The 18,548-nt window shown below is 38.0% G+C and overlaps 1 protein-coding gene across 1 annotated transcript; it reads left to right on the forward strand.

Annotated features, from left to right (window-relative positions):
* The first annotated feature begins 4,919 nt into the window (after positions 1-4,919).
* On the forward strand, positions 4,920-6,224 carry LOC145675425 (uncharacterized). Its single transcript, XM_081745832.1, has one exon. It carries the CDS (start codon positions 4,920-4,922, stop codon positions 6,222-6,224), a length of 1,305 nt encoding a protein of 434 aa, XP_081601958.1.
* The last annotated feature ends 12,324 nt before the right edge of the window (positions 6,225-18,548 follow it).

Here is an 18,548-nt window from a genome sequence, read left to right on the forward strand (position 1 = left end):
AGTAGAGAATGTGAGATTATGTTGGAATGGCAAAAGGGAAATTAGCATTGTGTTTTCTGTACTCGTATGATAACTTGATATTCATATGCGACTCAAATCAAATGCAGTGTAAATAAACATCACCAAAGCGTCAAAGTGAAAACGAGGATGAAATGAAATCTTCAAATTTTACGTCTGGCTTTTATGCCAGCTAGGCTAAAGGAGACGGTGATGATGAAAAATGAAAGAAAAAAGTGGTAGAAAATGGAAGAACTCAGAGAAAATCCACGCGCATGGTGTTTGTCCAATACAAAGCTCACTTGTCGCGAGCTGAGATCGAACCAAGGACCCCCTACAACACAGGTGAACGTTCTACCTGGTAAAATATAGAGATATATTTCATGTCATTACGTATTTTAAAAAATGACACCACTTTTTACATTTCAATTAGTTTCTTAAAATTGCTCCAGATGAGGGAACTTATCATTATACGTAATCTGCTATTTTTGGCAGGTCATTTGCTGCAAATGAGAAGCTTCCATACTCCACAGTCTTCTGCTAACCACTCCGTCTTCATGTTCGATCTCTTTGTTTTGATATCGTCCATTAATTGTGGTCTCCTTCGCCATATCCTTCTCTTTCCTGCTGCAATACACTCTAAAATGTCCCTCATGATACAGTTCCTTCTTAGCCAATGTCCCAACCATTCGCCTTTTTCTTCTTAATATCTAAAATTGTTCTTTCTTCCACAAAATTTCTAAGACCATCTCATTCGTTTTCAGCTCGAACCTGCTTATTCTGATCCATACAGTACAATACTCCACACGAACCATTTTATGAGTCTTTTCCTCAACTCTTTGTTCAGGGTCCCACAAAATAATATTTTCCTTCTCCTAAGAGATTATTTCGCCATTCCTATCCTTACTTTTATTACACCATCAAACTTCATATCATCACTAATAATACTACCCAGGTATCGAAAATGAGTCACCTGTTCTATTTTCTCCCCTACTATTTCTATATTTAATACTTACCCCTTCGTTCCAATCACACGGATTTTTTCTCTCTAACATTTATTTTCACCCCATATTCTTCACAACTCTTCCTAGACTTATCGAACACCTTATTGATTTTCTTTTCTGATTCTGCAACAAGCGCCATATCATCTGCAAACCGTTTACACCTAATCATTCTACCTCCCACTGAAATTCCGTCCTCATTTTGTACGCTCCGTTTCACTATTTCTTCTAGATGGATATTAAGTAATGTTGGCGAGAGAGAGCATCCTCTAGGAACTCCCCTTCCAACTCCGTCATTTACTCATCTGTTTGAAAATTTACTTGTTGTTTCATATATAAATTTCTTATGAGCCCAGGATATTTCCGTTCCAACCCAATCTTCTTTAGAACTTCCGAACAAATTCCGAATTCATGCAGTCAAAGGCCTTTTTTGATCAATAAATACCATACACACCTCTTTCCCTTTTCTATAAATCTCTCACCGATAATCCTTAATAATCTAATTGCATCCCTGGTGCCTTTACCTCTCCTGAACCCGAACTCTTCCTCCACAAGTTCTTGATTTCTTTTCCCATGATATTTTTCTGTCCAGAATTGGAAGCAAAATGTTTGCTGCATGAGATGTAAGACTAATAGTTCTATAATTTTCACATCTCTTTGGGTTCGATTTCTTAGTGATTGGTATTATGATCGTCTTTTGGCCACTCACGTGTTTCATACATTTCATTTCACAATCGGAACAATACTTTCTTGCCCTTTTCTCTCATATTCTTAATGAATTCTATTGATGCAAGGGATAGAAAGAAACACCTAAAAACACTTCATACAGGACATGTAAGTTTAGCCCTCCACTGTACAACGCGTGTTGCTGTTGCCGATCGTTTTTTGTTTTCAATGTGTTATGTGCACCTTCCTCTTCCGTTAGCAGTAACCAGTTCACCTGTGAGTGTCGTGGTGTGTAAGTGGTGCTGTAAAATGGGCTACCTGACAGACTTCCAAAGAGGCATGATCGTTGGTGCCCGTCTGGTTGGAGCTTCAGTGGCAACAGTGGCGAACATTGTGAGGGTATCGAAAGGCACTGTATCCAAATGTCACAAGGTCATACACAATTCATGGGCAAATGACCTCTGCAAAGTACAACAGTCGTCGAAAGACAATCCTGTCAGATAGGGACCGAATTACATTAAAACGGATTGTAGCAGCTAAAAAGACCACTGCAATGAAAATTACCTCTGAACTCAATTCCGGTCCACAGAACCTGGTTTCATTGAAAACAGTGCGGCGGGAACTTCATAAAATAAAAATTCATGGCAGGGCCGCTATCGCCAAACCCCTGTTCACAGCAGTAAATGCGAAGAGTGGTATCCAATGGTGCAAGGACCATAAGGCTTGAACTCATGACCAATGAAAACACGTAATGTGGTCCGGTGAATCGACCTTCACCTTTTTTCCAACAACCGGTCGTGTTTGCGTACGGAGAACACCATCGCAGGCCTATAATACAGAATGTCTGTTCCCAACTGTAAAGCATGGGGGTGGTTCTGTTACAGTATGGGCAGTAATATCCTGGTTCCGCAGGTCACATCATAGCCTTGCATGGAATGATGAATGCTAAGGCGTATGAGGCCATTTTGGGGGACCAGGTTCTTCACATGGAACAAATATTGTTCCCAGATGGTGATGGCATCTACCAAGATGATTTGGCACCCTGTCACGTTGCAAAAACAGTGAAATCATGGTTTAAGAAGCATGACCAGGAGCTATCACACCTCCCCTGGGTCCCACAATCACCAGTTCTGAACATCATTGAGCCATTGTGGTCTCAGTTAGAAAGGTGTGTTAGGTCTCATTACCCTCCACCAGCATCCCTTAAGGAACTGGAGCATGTTTTGGAGGAACAATGGTACAAAATTCCACACACCACAATTCAGGAGCTATATAGGTCCATTCCACGTCGGATCCAAGCTGTTTTGGAGGCAAAAGGAGGCCCCACACTATACTAGGTATGATTTTCATACTTTGGTAAACGTGTTAGATTTTTTTTATCCAACCCCTGCATATTGTCCATTCCGGTTGCTTTTCCACTCTTAATCTCGGATATAGCTCTTTCAAACTCATTCCGAAGAATATTAAATCCATTACTATGTTCAGTTTCTACTTCAGCATCTAGGCCAAGTAGTCTATTCCTACCTCATATAAGTTCTCAACATATTCTTTCCATCTTCCTAATACTTCCCTTTCCTCGCTGACCATCTTGCCTTTCTTTAATTTTTACTGCCGTCGTTGTGCCTCCCTTGTTACATCCGAAGTTCCATAAATTTCCCTTTGTTTTACATTTTTTCATATTTCCCAACTCTTTCTAGTTCTTGTATGGTTTCGCATTTTCTTTCGTAAAACACTTCCCTTACTCCGTCTCTTTCCCTTGGCAATTCGTTATTTAACTTCCTATACACTTTTCTACTCTCTTCTGTATCAATCTGTTTCCACGTCTTCCTTTCACTCATTTCTGCAACATCTGTTCTTTAACCCATGGTTCATAGAAGTTCTGTGTTCGTGGTAACCTACTACTTCTTCTGCAGCCTAATGTATGCTAAGTTCCCATTGTTTATTACTACCTGCTTTCACCTTACTTCTTATAGGGAAGATTTTAAGATACTCACTTTGTAGATGCAAACACTATTTTGTAACATTTTTTATAAAATAAATCAGCTGAAAGGCTAGTATCCCGGACTGTTATTGTCTCTTCCAAAACAGACATTTCAATATGTCCACATTCCCAATCTTGATATGATTATTACTACAGATTGCTTTAGTTCTTTAGGAATTTGCTAGCTCTGCCATATGCAGTTGATTATTATAACTCCTTTGGAATAATTTCGGTTTTCCCGCTAGCTCCGATAATAAACTAATGAGTCACGATAGCCATTTCACCAACCTTTCCTTGCCATCTATCTTCAACTTAAATATGTTATGATTACCTCACTTTGTGAGGAAGATTTGAGTATATTTGGTAGAAAAATATTTCTATAGATTTCCCACGAAATGCAAATAGCAGTTTTATTCAGCTTAAGTTGCAAAATGAAATGATAAAATCCAAGAAAATTTCTGGGCAATTATTGTAAATGTTTCTTAACGGCAACTGTTGATATGGCTGCCATCAAATACATTGTTTGTAGAAACTAAAATGTATTAAGGTTCATTGTATCTTTTTCAGGTAATGCATACTGAAAGATGACAGGATTCTCCATTCCACTAACTTTGTTCCTAGTTTATGCTACAGCTCCTTCCAAAATTCTTCAGGAACAATACAACAGGTTTGAAAACAAAACTGTGAAAAACATGATCAATAAAATCATAGCATCCTTCTTTCATGACGATATCTACTGTGCTTCAATCACAGGTGAAGAATGTGAACTTAAAAATGAAATATCACAATCCATTTTACAAGCTTTCAAATATTTCCCAGTTCTAATATCAGACACTAGATCTATGGGTAACACATCTGAAATTAAAATCCCAAGTGATATATATATTGTAACAGCCATAACTGCTGATAATATGCTGGAAATATTTAACAATTTTCTCGCAACATCTTCATTATCGTATTTCCTGGTTGTACCATGTTATAGGTCTATTAAATTGGAAGTTATCCTTAGCGACGAACTATTCCAATACTTTCCCAACGTAATAGTCATAAGCTGTAACAACAGCAACGTACATTGTAGTATTTACAGTCACATATATTCTGTGAAAGTTAGTATTATAAAAGTTGATGAGTGGAATGGAGAAATATTTATCTTAAACCATACACTCTTTCCTAACAAACTACGTAATCTAGGAGGAAAGGAATTTATTGTTACAAGTACACCCTTTCCTCCATATGTCGTGCTTTATAAACAATCTGAAAATAACAGTATAGAGATGTTAGAAGAACCAATCCCTGGTCTTCAGAAGTTCTTAGATCTCACTGGCGTCGAAGGCAATCTCTTGAACGAGTTCTCTCTCCTTCGGAACTTCAGCTTTTCCTTTAAATTACCAGAAGAAAAGTGGGGAGAGTACGAAGACAACGGAACAGCCACAGGAATAGTAGCAGATATTATGAACCGCAACGCAGACATAGGTATTGGAGATTGTTGGTTGGAATACGAAGGGAAATATCCAATATATGCTAGTACATCCATTTCTTACATGAAAATATGTCTCACATTAATAACACCACGCCCAAAGGAAATTTCGAAGGCCTATGCCCTAATATTTCCATTTAATCGTGTTGTTTGGTACTGTATCATCGCAGCAGTGATATTTCCAATGGTGTTTCTTACTATTTTCTCACATGCTTTGAGAATCATGAATCCAATGGAACAAAGCTCCAAATATGTAGATATCAAGGAAAGCTTTACAGACGTAATAAGATTAGTAACTCAAACTGGGATAGAAGAATCAAACAAGGCTGTCTTGCGACATTTTCTATTTCTTATAACAGTAATGTACATGATATTGACTTTTGCCTATTGCACTGACCTATTATCATCTTTTACTGTTACTATTTATGAACGTTCAATTAGAACATTTAACGAAGTAGTTGATATTGGTTTGAAATGGTTAGGATTTGAAATATATATGGTAAACCTTTTACATGAGTCAAGCGTCGTCAGTCATAAAATATTTGCTGAAAATTTTGTATTTTTAGAGAATGGAGTCAATATGGAAGAAATGGCCGCTACAGATGAGTATGGTATTTTCATAGAATATCATAAACCTGGTATCATAACTGGCACAGAATACTTAAAAGCAGAAACTCTTAACGAATTTGAGCTTCTAAAAGAGTGTATCTTTGAGGTGAGAATTATAGCATTATTTCCTAGAGGGTCCCCATTTACACACATATTCAATGAAGATGCCACAATATTTATTGAGTCAGGAATTATAAATTACTGGGAAAGACATTTGATCCAATTGTATTGTAACCACAGCAAAGACCAATTGTTTCATATATGTCTGGCATGTGATACTGACCCAAAAAGTATTTCTGTGTTTGATATACAAGGCACTTTTCTATTTATGTGTTTTGGTCATCTAGTTTCGGCTGTAGCTTTCATTTATGAAATTTATGTTTCAAAATTGTTTTTGAAATTACAAGCAAGTCACTTTCACATTCGAAACCTTATTGCTAGACTGAACCTGAAACTTCGTATCCTAATTAGAGTGATGTGGGGACGCTACTAATTTAAATGATTTTTAAAAAAGGGAAAATGGAGTTCAGGTATAATATTTAAATAATGGTTCAATCGTATTGGCAAGTAACGACTTATTCGTTATAGCAAGTTAGCAGGATAATTACAAGAAAATGAAATATCATAGCTATATTCCTCTTTGTCATGGTAACAAAGGAAGATGAAAAAGAAAACATTATGAGTTGGATTGTAGAGATATCTGCAAGAGAATCAATCAAGATGGTTCCTGGATTAGCCACTGTGTTGTACAAAGATATTTTTGAGTTTTTTTTGTTTGTTTCTTACTGGAAACGTTTTTTTTTTCTAATTTTACGTGGACTAAGTTTCAATTAGCAAGTTCTAATATCAACATTTATTTTTGATCAATTGTATTCTTTTATATTACGTACTAGAAAAAAAGCAATTCTTTCATGTAATGCCAATTTTGCTGCAATTAATACAGCAACTAGGAAAACCTTTAATTATTTATCTATTAGCAGTGTCAAATATACCTGTGTAAAGCATTTGGTGTGCATGACGTGATATTTTCTCAAATAACATTGAAACCGATACGACATGCAAAGTTACGTTAATTATGAAGCCATGTGTATATGGTCGTTTCGCCTCGAAGAACCACAACTTTTTGGGAAAAGCAAAAACATTCCGAACTCATAAAATTTTGTAAATACACGGGAACACTTGAAACATGCAATAAAATTGGTTTTGCATATATTATGCACTGGACATTGTTGTTTCTTGCTTCAACAGTATTATATTACTATTTCTGTGTTTAAGTAGCACCTTTTTGGCCTTTATAAGCATATAGAGAATTTGTATATATTAATCAATACGTACGTGATAAGAAGCCTTTAATTTCAATCTATAATTTTTCATTGTTGTGCTGAAACAATTGAATTTAATATTATCTTATTATAAATTGCGTTGCCTGACAGCTTTCTGGTTTATTAGCACGGGATAACTCATTTTCGATATAAATGTCACATAGTGCTTCTTCGAGGCGCAGCAACCATATATTATTGTAAATAAATATAAAGATTTTACTCTTCATGGATAAAATATGTAGTTTGCTTTGCCTTTTGACAGAAATGTGTGCGTTGCTGTACTTAATTGGCTTCACCAATATGCAGTCATTGTAAAGAAAATGATGGAATTTGAAAGTGTCTTTTATTTGAAAAGTAATACAATAAATAGTATTATGAAGATTAGTTCCGCCAGTTAGGGAAGAAATGCCACCATAGGCGTCGATTAGGGGGGGCAAAGAGGGGCAGTTGCCCCCCCCCACTTTCTGAAATGAACCATTAATATATATATAGTTTCATTCACGGGCGGATTAAGGCTTTTGGGGCCCTGGAACCGATTATTTCAAGGGGGCCCTATGTTACGAATATATATATATATATATTTTTTTTTTTGCTGCCTTCAATAGTCTAATAGGCTTATCGAAACACCGAGAACTATGCTGTAATATTTTAATGTGCTCCAAGTTTACAATTAGTTTGATTACATTCATTATTAACAATTAAATGCTCTTATACTGCAGTGTAACACACAAATACCAATTACAAGCCAAATGGTCAACAGTTCCTGTAAAAACATTAATGTAGTAAAAGAAGAAAAATCATATGCAAATAGGTAAAGCTGTACAAAGCTACATTGTTAGAAATATTTTCTTCCTACACTTTTGCTCTGCAAAGGATTCTATTATGTCATTAAACGACATTGAAATGACAGTGATATTTCAAAGGATTTCTCACCAGAAGTTAATAATTTGGTTTGTAATAGAGGCCCAAAATAGCTCCCTCCCTCACAAAATAAGTATCGTAAAGACACTGGTGGAAAAAGACTTAACTCTAGCGATACCGCGAGCGTAGCGAGCGGAAAAAAATTAGCATGGGTCTGAAGCCTATAATATAAGTTGATTGCTATATTTCAGTATTAAAGAGAGGTACTTTTGGGGGCCCCCTGAGCCTGGGTGCCCCGGAGTCTGGGCTCCATTGGCTCCGACCTTAATCTACTAATGGTTTCTTTAGAAATATAAAGTTTTTGTATGGTTTAATTGTTTATAGAATAAAAATGATGCCATAAAATAGTTGCTGTTCCATGAATACGTATTGGTTGTCTTCCCGTAGAGTTAAGAAAGATGCAGGAATTGCGTTTTAATTGCCACGAAAAATGGCCCCAACATTAACCTATTAGAACGTCACAATTCGAGCGTACTTTCATTTCTTCATACAGGGGCTCGATATGCTAGTCAGAAGCTTTGGAACTAATTGACATAATATTTCGCAAAAAAAAAAAAAAAAAAAAAAAAAAAAAGTAATTTTCCAAGTTATTCTTTAATTGCACAGAAATCGACAGTTCCTAAAATGTCTTTTCTTCTTTCTAATAGTAAGGATATTTTGATTTGATTTTTTGAGTTTAACATGCCGTTCAGGCTATATGAGACGTGGACCTATTGATTAAAGTGGAATCCGAACTACATTAGCTCCCGCTGGGAATCGAACCCGGTTCTCCCACTTCAAAGACGTGTACGCTAACCGCTTAGAAACGAAGAAATTTAGTAAGGAATATTAATTAAAAAGTGAGTAATAAGAAACAACTTCTATCTTTTCCATTGTTTTGCAGTGTAATATACGAGTGTACATATACAATTTTGGATGTACAATTAAATTTAATGGAATTCGACATAAGTCTGTGTTTTAGGATTATTTTCAGTGGCGTATTTAGGGGGGGCTTCCGGGCTTAAGCCCCCCCCCCCCCGAAATCTTACTTACTATAGTAAAGCATATGAAATATTTTGCAAAATTTTCACATTTTCAGGCAAAGCCCCCTCCGAAAGTTAGCAAAGCCCCCCCCCCGAAACAAAATCGTAAATACGCCACTGATTATTTTGTATAGTCTAACTGGAGTGGGGAATGATTCAAAGTGTTGTTGAGTTTTGATGTATTCCAATAAAGTGAAAACTGTACCTAATGCAACGAATGCAACGAATGTTTCGGGAAGCTGCAAAAATATTTCTTTAAATGTCGCAGCATATGCTTGTAGTACTCAGTATTTACTGTCTTTCTAAGAGTAATAACATATATACGTAAAAGTATGAGCGGAATTAAAAATATAAGTTGTTTAATAATTCCCAGTTTCAATATATCTTTAGCAAAACAAGCCTCATTATTCATTACTATGATTATTTGATTAATATTATCCTTTCCATTTATTTGTTTTGCAAATTTGTTATTAAATAAGCCCCTAATCTGATTACTCAATTTTCCACACAGAATTTTAAGATGTTCTTGAGCAAGGAGTCAATCTCTTCTTACACCTTCGTTGTTTAAGAGTACAAAGGGTTAGATCTACTTGCGTTAGTCTTGTCAATTTAATTAATAAAATACGAAACACGATATACGGTATTTTAACTGAAAAAAACAGTATCCTAATAGTTATACAACCTTTCGTTAAACAAAGTGTTAGAAGCAACCAGGAAAACTAACATTGATATACAAATATTCAGATCATGACTTGCCCCCCCCCAATTTTAATGTCCAACTGCCGCCACTGAATGCCACCATTGTTATTTTTATTGATGGTTTCGTTGTTAGATGAAGAGACAAGAATTTTATAATGTATCTCTCTGCGGAGGACTCACTTAACTGATATGTACATCACACATTATACTGATAATAAAAATGGAGTCTGTTGAAGGTGAAAAGATACGTTATCTTTAAAATATATAAATTAGGAAGAGAATAATAAGGGACAGCCATCTTGTTTAAACTTGTTTCTATTAGATGCAGCAGGATATCCTCTCTGTGCACGAATTTTAACAATGAATTAAAATTTTACTTTTTGCATAAGCCACTTTACTCATAAGAAAATACAACTAAGTCATTGAACACTATTGAATGGATTCTCTTAAACAAAGTTTTTGAAATATTTATTAGTACTTAAACTAAGTTTGCTCATACGAAAATAAGAGAAATAGACAAATACTAGCGAATTAACTTTTCCAACGAATAGTATGTTATTATGTACTGTTTAAAATTGAATTAAAAGTATGATTTTCTCTTAAAAGTAATTTATTAAAATATTTATTGGTACGTAAACTATTACTCAAAAGAAAATAAGAATAATGTGTAAATATTACGAAAGAATTATTTTTTCCAACGAACAACACGATATTATGAATGAATTAAATTGAATTGAAAGCATAGCTTTCTCTTAGGATTAACTTACAGGGTTTGGAATGATTTTAAAATTATGAACGAAATAAAAATATACAGACTTTTCATGTTTATTTGAAACTGACAAAAAACAGCGTTTGACTTCTAACACTCGCAGTATAAAACTATTTTCTTTAACTGCGTCTGCTCATATTTGTTACCTTGACGGTAAAAGAGGGGATTATGTTTAATACACTTAAATTAGAAAATGATACAATGGCGTCGTTAACTTGTTTTTGGCGAGCAAGAAATATGCCCTTGCAAGCTGACTATATATAGCTGGAAGATTCTGAAACTTCTGACATCGACATATGGTGTCCAGATGCTACCAACTGGGTAATGGATTACCTATTCACACCTAGCGACCAGGTTCCAGTTTACCAGACAGTAGCGAATATACGCGGCTCAAGGCCAGCTTAATCCTAACAGCACAATTACATAGCAGACATATGCCTACCATGTTCCCTCAGGTACATGGGAATGTGTTCAGTATGTGCCTTATATACTTCTAAGAAAGAAATCACATGGATGGGAAGTGATAGTCACAGTCTATGTCTGCCCCTAGCCACATACCTGACATGTACCTGGGGGAACATGCCTAGTATGTTCTAGGTATGTTCCCCATGCCGTAAATATCAACGAACCACAAAATTACTCCCACAAAATCAGTGTTGGGCAAAATCAATTGAAATCAATTGCAATTGATCAATCAATTGAAAGTAATTGCTCTGAAAATCAATTGCAATTGATTTCAATTGCAATTGATTTCAATTTGTAATTGACAATTAATTTCAATTGCAATTGAATTCAATCATAAAATTTGCAATTAAATTTTCGTCAATTGTTAATTGTTAATTGGTCACCAGGCAATTGAAACTTTTAATTGTTAATTGTCAATTGCAAAGGGTGCAATTGAAACATTTAATTGTTAATTGCAATTGACAATTGAAACTTGTAATTGTTAATTGTAATTGTTAATTGCAATTGAAATCAGCAATTAAAACTGAAGATAAGAAGATGTGTGTGTATTGTATCGTCCACTTGTTACTGTTTTACATATTTCAAATAAGGTACTTATAAGAAATGCTGGATACCTACCATCCCCCCCCCCTGGGAAGAAAGCCAGGAAACTGAGTATTTTTTAAAATATGTTTATGGTTCTATTCCCCTCGAAAGAACTCTATATGCCCGTCATGCATACAATAGGAATGGGCACCAGCGAGTTCGAGTGAGTTTTCTTTAAAACTCGACTCGACTCGAAGCAGACATCTTTGAGCTCGACTTGAGATCTCGGCTCGAAAAATTTCCCCCAACTCGACTCGAATTCGGATCGAGTTTCCAGTCGAGTCGAGCCAATTCTAGCTAAATCGTTTGTGTAGTTCCAAGTACTACTATCTTCAAGTATCCTACATAGACAATATAATAATCAATGATACTACTACTACTACTATAATTAATTATCATTATAACACCGTGTACCTGTATAAACATGGAATATAGGCGGTTGTATCGGAATACTAAAAATTAGTTGACTGTCGATCTCGGTCGTCAAGAAATCTTCAGGGGGCAAGGACATCGGTCACGAGGTTCTTGGTTTGAGTTCAGGAGGAGCAAGTAATCGGGCTCGAGCCAAAAATTGTTAGAAGTTATGGGACTCCAGCCAAACATGTTCAAAACTGCTCGACCCGGGTTTAGGGTTGTCAACAGCTCAAGCGGCTCGCTTACAGCTTATTCACTTATCGAGCCGAACCGAGAAGTGAGCCGAGCCAACAGCTCATCCAACCGAGCCAGCTCCAGCCGATGGCTCACACGAGCCGAGCCGAATTGAGCTGATTGCTTACCTCAACCGAGCCCGTTCGAGCCATCGGCTCAGTTGAGCTGACTCGAACCCAGCCTATGGATTCGTTTCAACGGAACTGGTTCGAGCCATTGGCTCCAATCGAGCCGAGCCGATGACTTGTCTTTACCGAGCCGGTTCAAGCCATTGGCTCAATTGAGCCCAGTCGATGGGTAATCCCAACCAAGCCAGCTCAAGCTATACGCTCAATTGAACCAAGCCGAGTCGGTTGACATCACTATTCCGGTTGGGCTTCTACTTTGGCTAAAAAATTGGACCGTGCAGTTCTCAGCCTTGATGGTAAGAACTACAAAAAATGATAAGAAATCTTTAGTTTTACGTCTCACGCTTATGCCGGATAGGCTAAAGGAGACGGTGATGATAGGAAATGAATGAAATGAAGAAAGTGGGAGGAAACGGGAGAACCCCGAGAAAATCCACGAGCACGGAGTTTGTCCACCACAAAGTACAAACTGCGCGAGCTGGGATCGAACCAGGGACCTCATGCACCAGAGGTGAACGCTCTACCACTGACCCACCGCGCCAACTGGTAAGAACTACAGTATATACTTATATTGGTGCTCACGGCGTCATTAACTTGTTCCGCCACCAACGAATTTCAAGGTACTTTGTTTTGCATCTTTTGTGCGTGTTTTGTGTCGCTTTATGCGCCTATTCCCACATTTTGTGCATCACCGGAAGTGGGTCAAAATGGGCCTACAAATATGGCGGAACAAGTTATTGCTCTTCCGCCACCAATGAATTTCGAGATTGTTTCCTTCACATCGTTTTGTGCGTCTACTTCCGTTTTGTACGTCGTGGGAAGTGGGTTAAAATGAGTCCCCAAGGTGGGACGAAAACGAACAAGAGTTCCGCCACTATTAAATTTCGAGGTCGTTAATTTCACATCGCGTACCCTTTTGTACGTCTATTTCGACGTTTTGTGCGTCACTGGAAGACGGTCAAAATGGGCCTCCAAGGTGGGACGAAAATGACCCACTGCTCCGCCACTACCGAATTTCGATATCCTTCCTTTTGCATCGACTAGTGGATTTTCGTGCCGTTTCGTGCCCTTATTTCCACGTTTAGTGCGTCACCGGAAGTGGGTTAAAATGAGTCCCCAAGGTGGGACGAAAACGATCAAGAGTTCCGCCACTATTAAATCTCGAGGTTGTTAATTTCACATCGCGTACCCTTTTGTACGTCTATTTCGACGTTTTGTGCGTCACTGGAAGACGGTCAAAATGGGCCTCGAAGGTGGGACGAAAATGACCCACTGCTCCGCCACTACCGAATTTCGATATCCTTCCTTTCGCATCGACTACTGAATTTTCGTGCTGTTTCGTGCCCCCATTTCCACGTTTCGTGCGTCACAGAAATGGGTCAAAATGGGCTTCCAAGGTAGGACGAAAATGACACACTGTTCCGCCACTATCGAATTTCGAGGTCGTTAATTTCACATCGCGTACCCTTTTGTGCGCCTATTTCGACGTTTTGTACGTCACTGGAAGATGGTCAAAATGGGCCTCGAAGGTGGGATGAAAATGACCAAGAGTTCCGCCACTACTGAATTTCGATATCCTTCCTTTTGCATCGACTAGTGGATTTTCGTGCCGTTTCGTGCCCTTATTTCCACGTTTTGTGCGTCACCGTAAATGGGTCAAAATGGGCTTCCAAGATGGGACGAAAATGACCGAGAGTTCCGCTACTATCGAATTTCGAGGTCGTTAATTTCACATCGCGTACCCTTTTGTACGCGTATTTTGACGTTTTGTGCGTCACTGGAAGACGGTCAAAATGGGCCTCGAAGGTGGGACGAAAATGACCCACTGCTCCACCACTATACCTACCGAATTTCGTGGTCCTGTGCCGTTTCGTGCTCTTATTTTCACGTTTTGCGTGTCACCAGAAGTATGTGAAAATGGACGTCCAAAGTGTGACCAAAATGACCCATTGTTCCGACACTATCGAATTTCTAGGTCGTTTCTTTCGCATCGTTTAGTGATTATTTTTTAAAAAGTTTTCTGTGCCTACTTCCTCGTCTTGTGCGTCACCGGAAGTGAGTTAAACGGGCCTTTAAAGTGGGAGTTAAATGGCTCACTATTCCGCCACTATCGAATTTCGGGGTTGGTTCTTTCGCATCGTTTAGTGTGTATTTTGTACCGTTCTGTTCGCCTACTTCCACGTTTTGAGCATCACCAGAAATGCGTCAAAATGGTCCATCAATGTGTGAGAAAATAGAGCCATTGTTCCGCCACTATCGAATTTGGGGGTTCGTTTCTTTCGCATCGTATAGTGCCTGCTTTGTACCGTTTTGTGCTCCTATTTCCACTTTAGTGCGACAACAAAAATGGGTCAAAATGGCCTACAAGTATAGCGGAATAACTTAATGCTGTTCCGTCACCATCAAATGAGGTCGTTTCCTTCACTTTTTTTATACATGATTTGTGTCGCTTTGTGCATCAGTGGAAGAGGGTCAAAATGGATCTTGAAAGTGGAATGAATATGTCTTTCTCTGCCATATTTGTAGGTCACCTTTGACCCACTTTCGTTGGCCTACAAAACGTGAAAGTATGCGCAGAAACGGTATAAATATGCACTAAACAATGCGAAAAAAGCGACCTTGAAATTCGATACTGGTGGGAGAGTGGATCAGTTTTCTTCCCACATTGAATGCCCATTTTGACCCACTACCATTGATTTACAAAACGTGGAAATATGCTTACAAAACGGTAGAAAACACGCACAAGACGATGTGAAGGAAACGACCTCGAAATCGTTCCTGACGGAACAGCATTAACTTGTTCCGCGATATTTGTAGGATAACATTGACCCATTTCCGGTGACGCAGAAAACGAGGAAATAGGCGCACAAAACGACACAAAAATGGAAATTTAGCTTAATTACATGGAAATTTTAAGTTTGTAAACTTAATTATATGGAAAATTATATTCATTTTTCCTTTACGTTGGTCTACTTTACGTTGATTTGGGACTTTTAAATTGTATTCATTTTTCCACTGAAAAATATGTATAATTCAACAAGTTGATTTGATTTTGAGTTGCTTTTGGGGTTTAACGTCCCGGTCAGCAGCGAGGCTATATGAGACATGGACCTACTGCTTAACGTGGAATCCGAACCACATGAGCTCCCGCCGGGAATCGAACCCGGGCTTCCCACGCCAAAGGCGCGTACGCTAACCGCTTAGCCACGGAGCAGCTCTATGATTCAACAAGGAAATATTTATTAGTTATAATTATAATAATTATCTATATAATTGAATTCATTGTAATTTGGTCCATAACAAACACTTTACCATTTCGTACTAGCTGTTATGCCCGTTCTTCGCACGGATCAGATAAAATATCAATGTAAACAAACTGAACAACGGAAGAACAATTAAGAAACATTTCTAACATTGGATATATTTTGTGTGAATATATATCCAACAACGTACATGTGTTTTCATTGGGAAGGCCGATGGGGCTGAATTTGAACGTAAACAATATCGGGGGTGTCACTATACGTCTGAGCAACCCCGATAAATATGGATTCGACACAAATTCTACTACTTTTACATGTCCCGGTGAACGCCCCCTCAGACCCCCTTGGTTCGTGTTGTGAAACAATCTCCTCTGGCCCCCACTAACCCCCAACTAATACCACGAAAACTATGAATGTGACACTAACATCTCCATTTTCTACTACTTTTTACATATGCCGGTAAAATTCCCTATAATCCTCTGGTTCCAATTTTGAAAAAAACAATGCCTCTGGCCCACAGCCGATGGGGGCTGTGTTTGGAAGTCAACGCCTGTGGAAGTATCACCATTCATAGGGATGCGCTCGAGTCGAGACATGTCTCGAATCTCGACTCGACTCGACTCGAATTCGAGTCGAGATTCGAGTCGAGACACACTTTGTAAAATTCGAGACGAGTCGAGACAAACGTATTTCTCGACTCGAATTTTCGAGTCGAGACACGAGTCGAGTCGAGACGGCTCTTAAAAATCTCGACTCGACTCGAATGTCTCGAAAATCTTTCTATAATTTTTAATATTATTTTGAAGAAAGTATTCACTCAGAAACAGCCTTCAAACCAATTCCAGATTTTATTCCTTCAGAATGGTACAGAACGCATAAAATTAATAGTTAATCTTTAAAGATCAAGATTTAATTTTCAGCTCAATTCAGTTAATTAGAACTAATAGTTAATGTCGTTGTATTTGGTTGTACTGCAAATATAATTATAATAATAATAATAATAATAATAATTGATTATCTAGTTTGTATAGAACTATTATCCGTAGTCTAAATCTAGTTTGTATAAAACTATTGCGATAAAGTGAACTTCATAAATTCTCTGAATGAGCAGTTGGTAGTCTATAGTAATTTAGCATAGTTATAATTATTGTGTTTTCGTTCCGATGAACGCAATAGGGTTACGTAACTTCTGGATTATTCGCTTGCCCAACTATTCTGAGGCTTTAATATGTTGCAGCATATCACGAGCTACGGATAATATATAATGTAACATTTGTTGTAAATCACATATTATGATACGAGACTATTTTATATAGTATATCTTATCTAATATAAATAAAATAAAGAGTTTGTTTGTGTGTTTGTCTGTCTGTCTGTGTGCGACCTGGAGACCAGACGAGTGGACCGAGAGTTCCCAAAATTTGGTCACGGGTACCTTAGTCCAGGCCCCAGATCAAGACAAAGCGTTTTTTTTTTAATTTCGAACCAGGGGGGTCTCGGGGGGGACGTTTACTGGGACCGACCTGGGGACCAGACAAGTTGACCGAGAGTTACCAAATTTTGGTCACGGATACCTTGGTCCAGGTCCCAGTCTAAGGCGAAGCGCTTTTGTCAAATTTGGAACCAGGGGGTCACAGGGGGGCGTTTAGCGAGACATGTAGTAAAAGTAATCCAAATTGATCGACATTAGTGTCAAATCCATAGTTTTCACGGTCGCTGAGATCAATGGTGACACTTCCATCAGCGATGACTTGCAAATTCAGCTACTACTGTATGCGAGCCGGGTGTCAGCGGGTGAGGAATACCGAGACATGTATAAATAGCCCATATTGATTGATACTAGTGTCAAATCCATAGTTTTCGCGGTCACTGAAATGAATGGTGATACTCCACAGGTGTTGACTTCCAAATACAGCCCCCATGCGAAAAATGGGTATATTAAGCTAGTATTACAATAAATGGACTGCTTGGATGCCAAGAACTAGTACAGATAAGTACCATTCACTTCTATGAATAGGTATTTTTAAAAGGATTTTTGTAAACACTAAGTTATAAAACAATGAACTACATACAGTAGTTATGGTTTTGGTTCCCAACATAAAAGAAATATGGATTGTTCATGAGATATTGAACTTTAACTTTCACTCCTGGAAAATTTCTATTTTGGAGTTAGGCCACTTGGCATCAAAGCAGTTCACTGTAAGATAAATACATTCCGCACATTAGTAACATAGTTGTTCAGGGGCCTTCGATTTCCATCCTCTCAAATGAAAGCTGAACGATTGCTTGATACATGCTGACTATATAGGAGAAATAGTGTATTAAGTTTTCGAGCCTTGGTGCGTATCCGTATTTACACTCTGATATAAGTTCACACTCAAATCGAGCTAATGCATTTCGAAAGCTTTTGTTTTTATGCAGCTCATTAACGAAAATCTATTTCATAATCGTAACATTTATGTACTAAGAAACTATGAACGTAAAGTGGACTCGACCTAGCCCCGTGGCCGCTGTGACTCAGTGGCACAGCTCTCACCCTTGGTGTGTGAGGACTCTGATTCTGTGTGTGTGTGTGAACTCCGCGGCTAGTGTACGCGTCTTTGCCGTGGAAGACTCGGGTTCAATTCCCGGCGCGAGCTCATGTAGTTCGGATTCCACGTTAATCAGTAGGTCTACATTTCATATATCCTCGCTGCTGAAAGAGACGGTAAAGTCAAAATCAACTCAACAATATATATATATGTGTGTGTGCTTATGTAAATTTCCTCGTGGCTGTATGGTTAACACATACGCCTTGATCGCGGGAGACTCTGGTTCGATTTATGGTGGAAGCTCATGAAGTTGTTACCGGTATCCCACTTTAAACTGTAGATCCATGCCTCATATAAACATAGATATAATATATATGCCTTTGATACACTTATTTTCCGACTTGGAAGCCATCGAAAATTTCCGGACACAGAGTCCCGTAGACCGAAAATGAGAAACATGGATACAG

This window comes from Thermobia domestica, chromosome 18 (genome assembly GCF_964235325.1).
Source record: "Thermobia domestica chromosome 18, izTheDome1.hap1.1, whole genome shotgun sequence".
Classification (NCBI taxonomy): Eukaryota; Metazoa; Arthropoda; class Insecta; order Zygentoma; family Lepismatidae; genus Thermobia; species Thermobia domestica.

Coding starts and splice junctions, on each gene's coding strand:
- LOC145675425 (XM_081745832.1), top strand. CDS start 4,920: ATGTTAGAAGAACCAATCCCTGGTCTTCAGAAGTTCTTAGATCTCACT.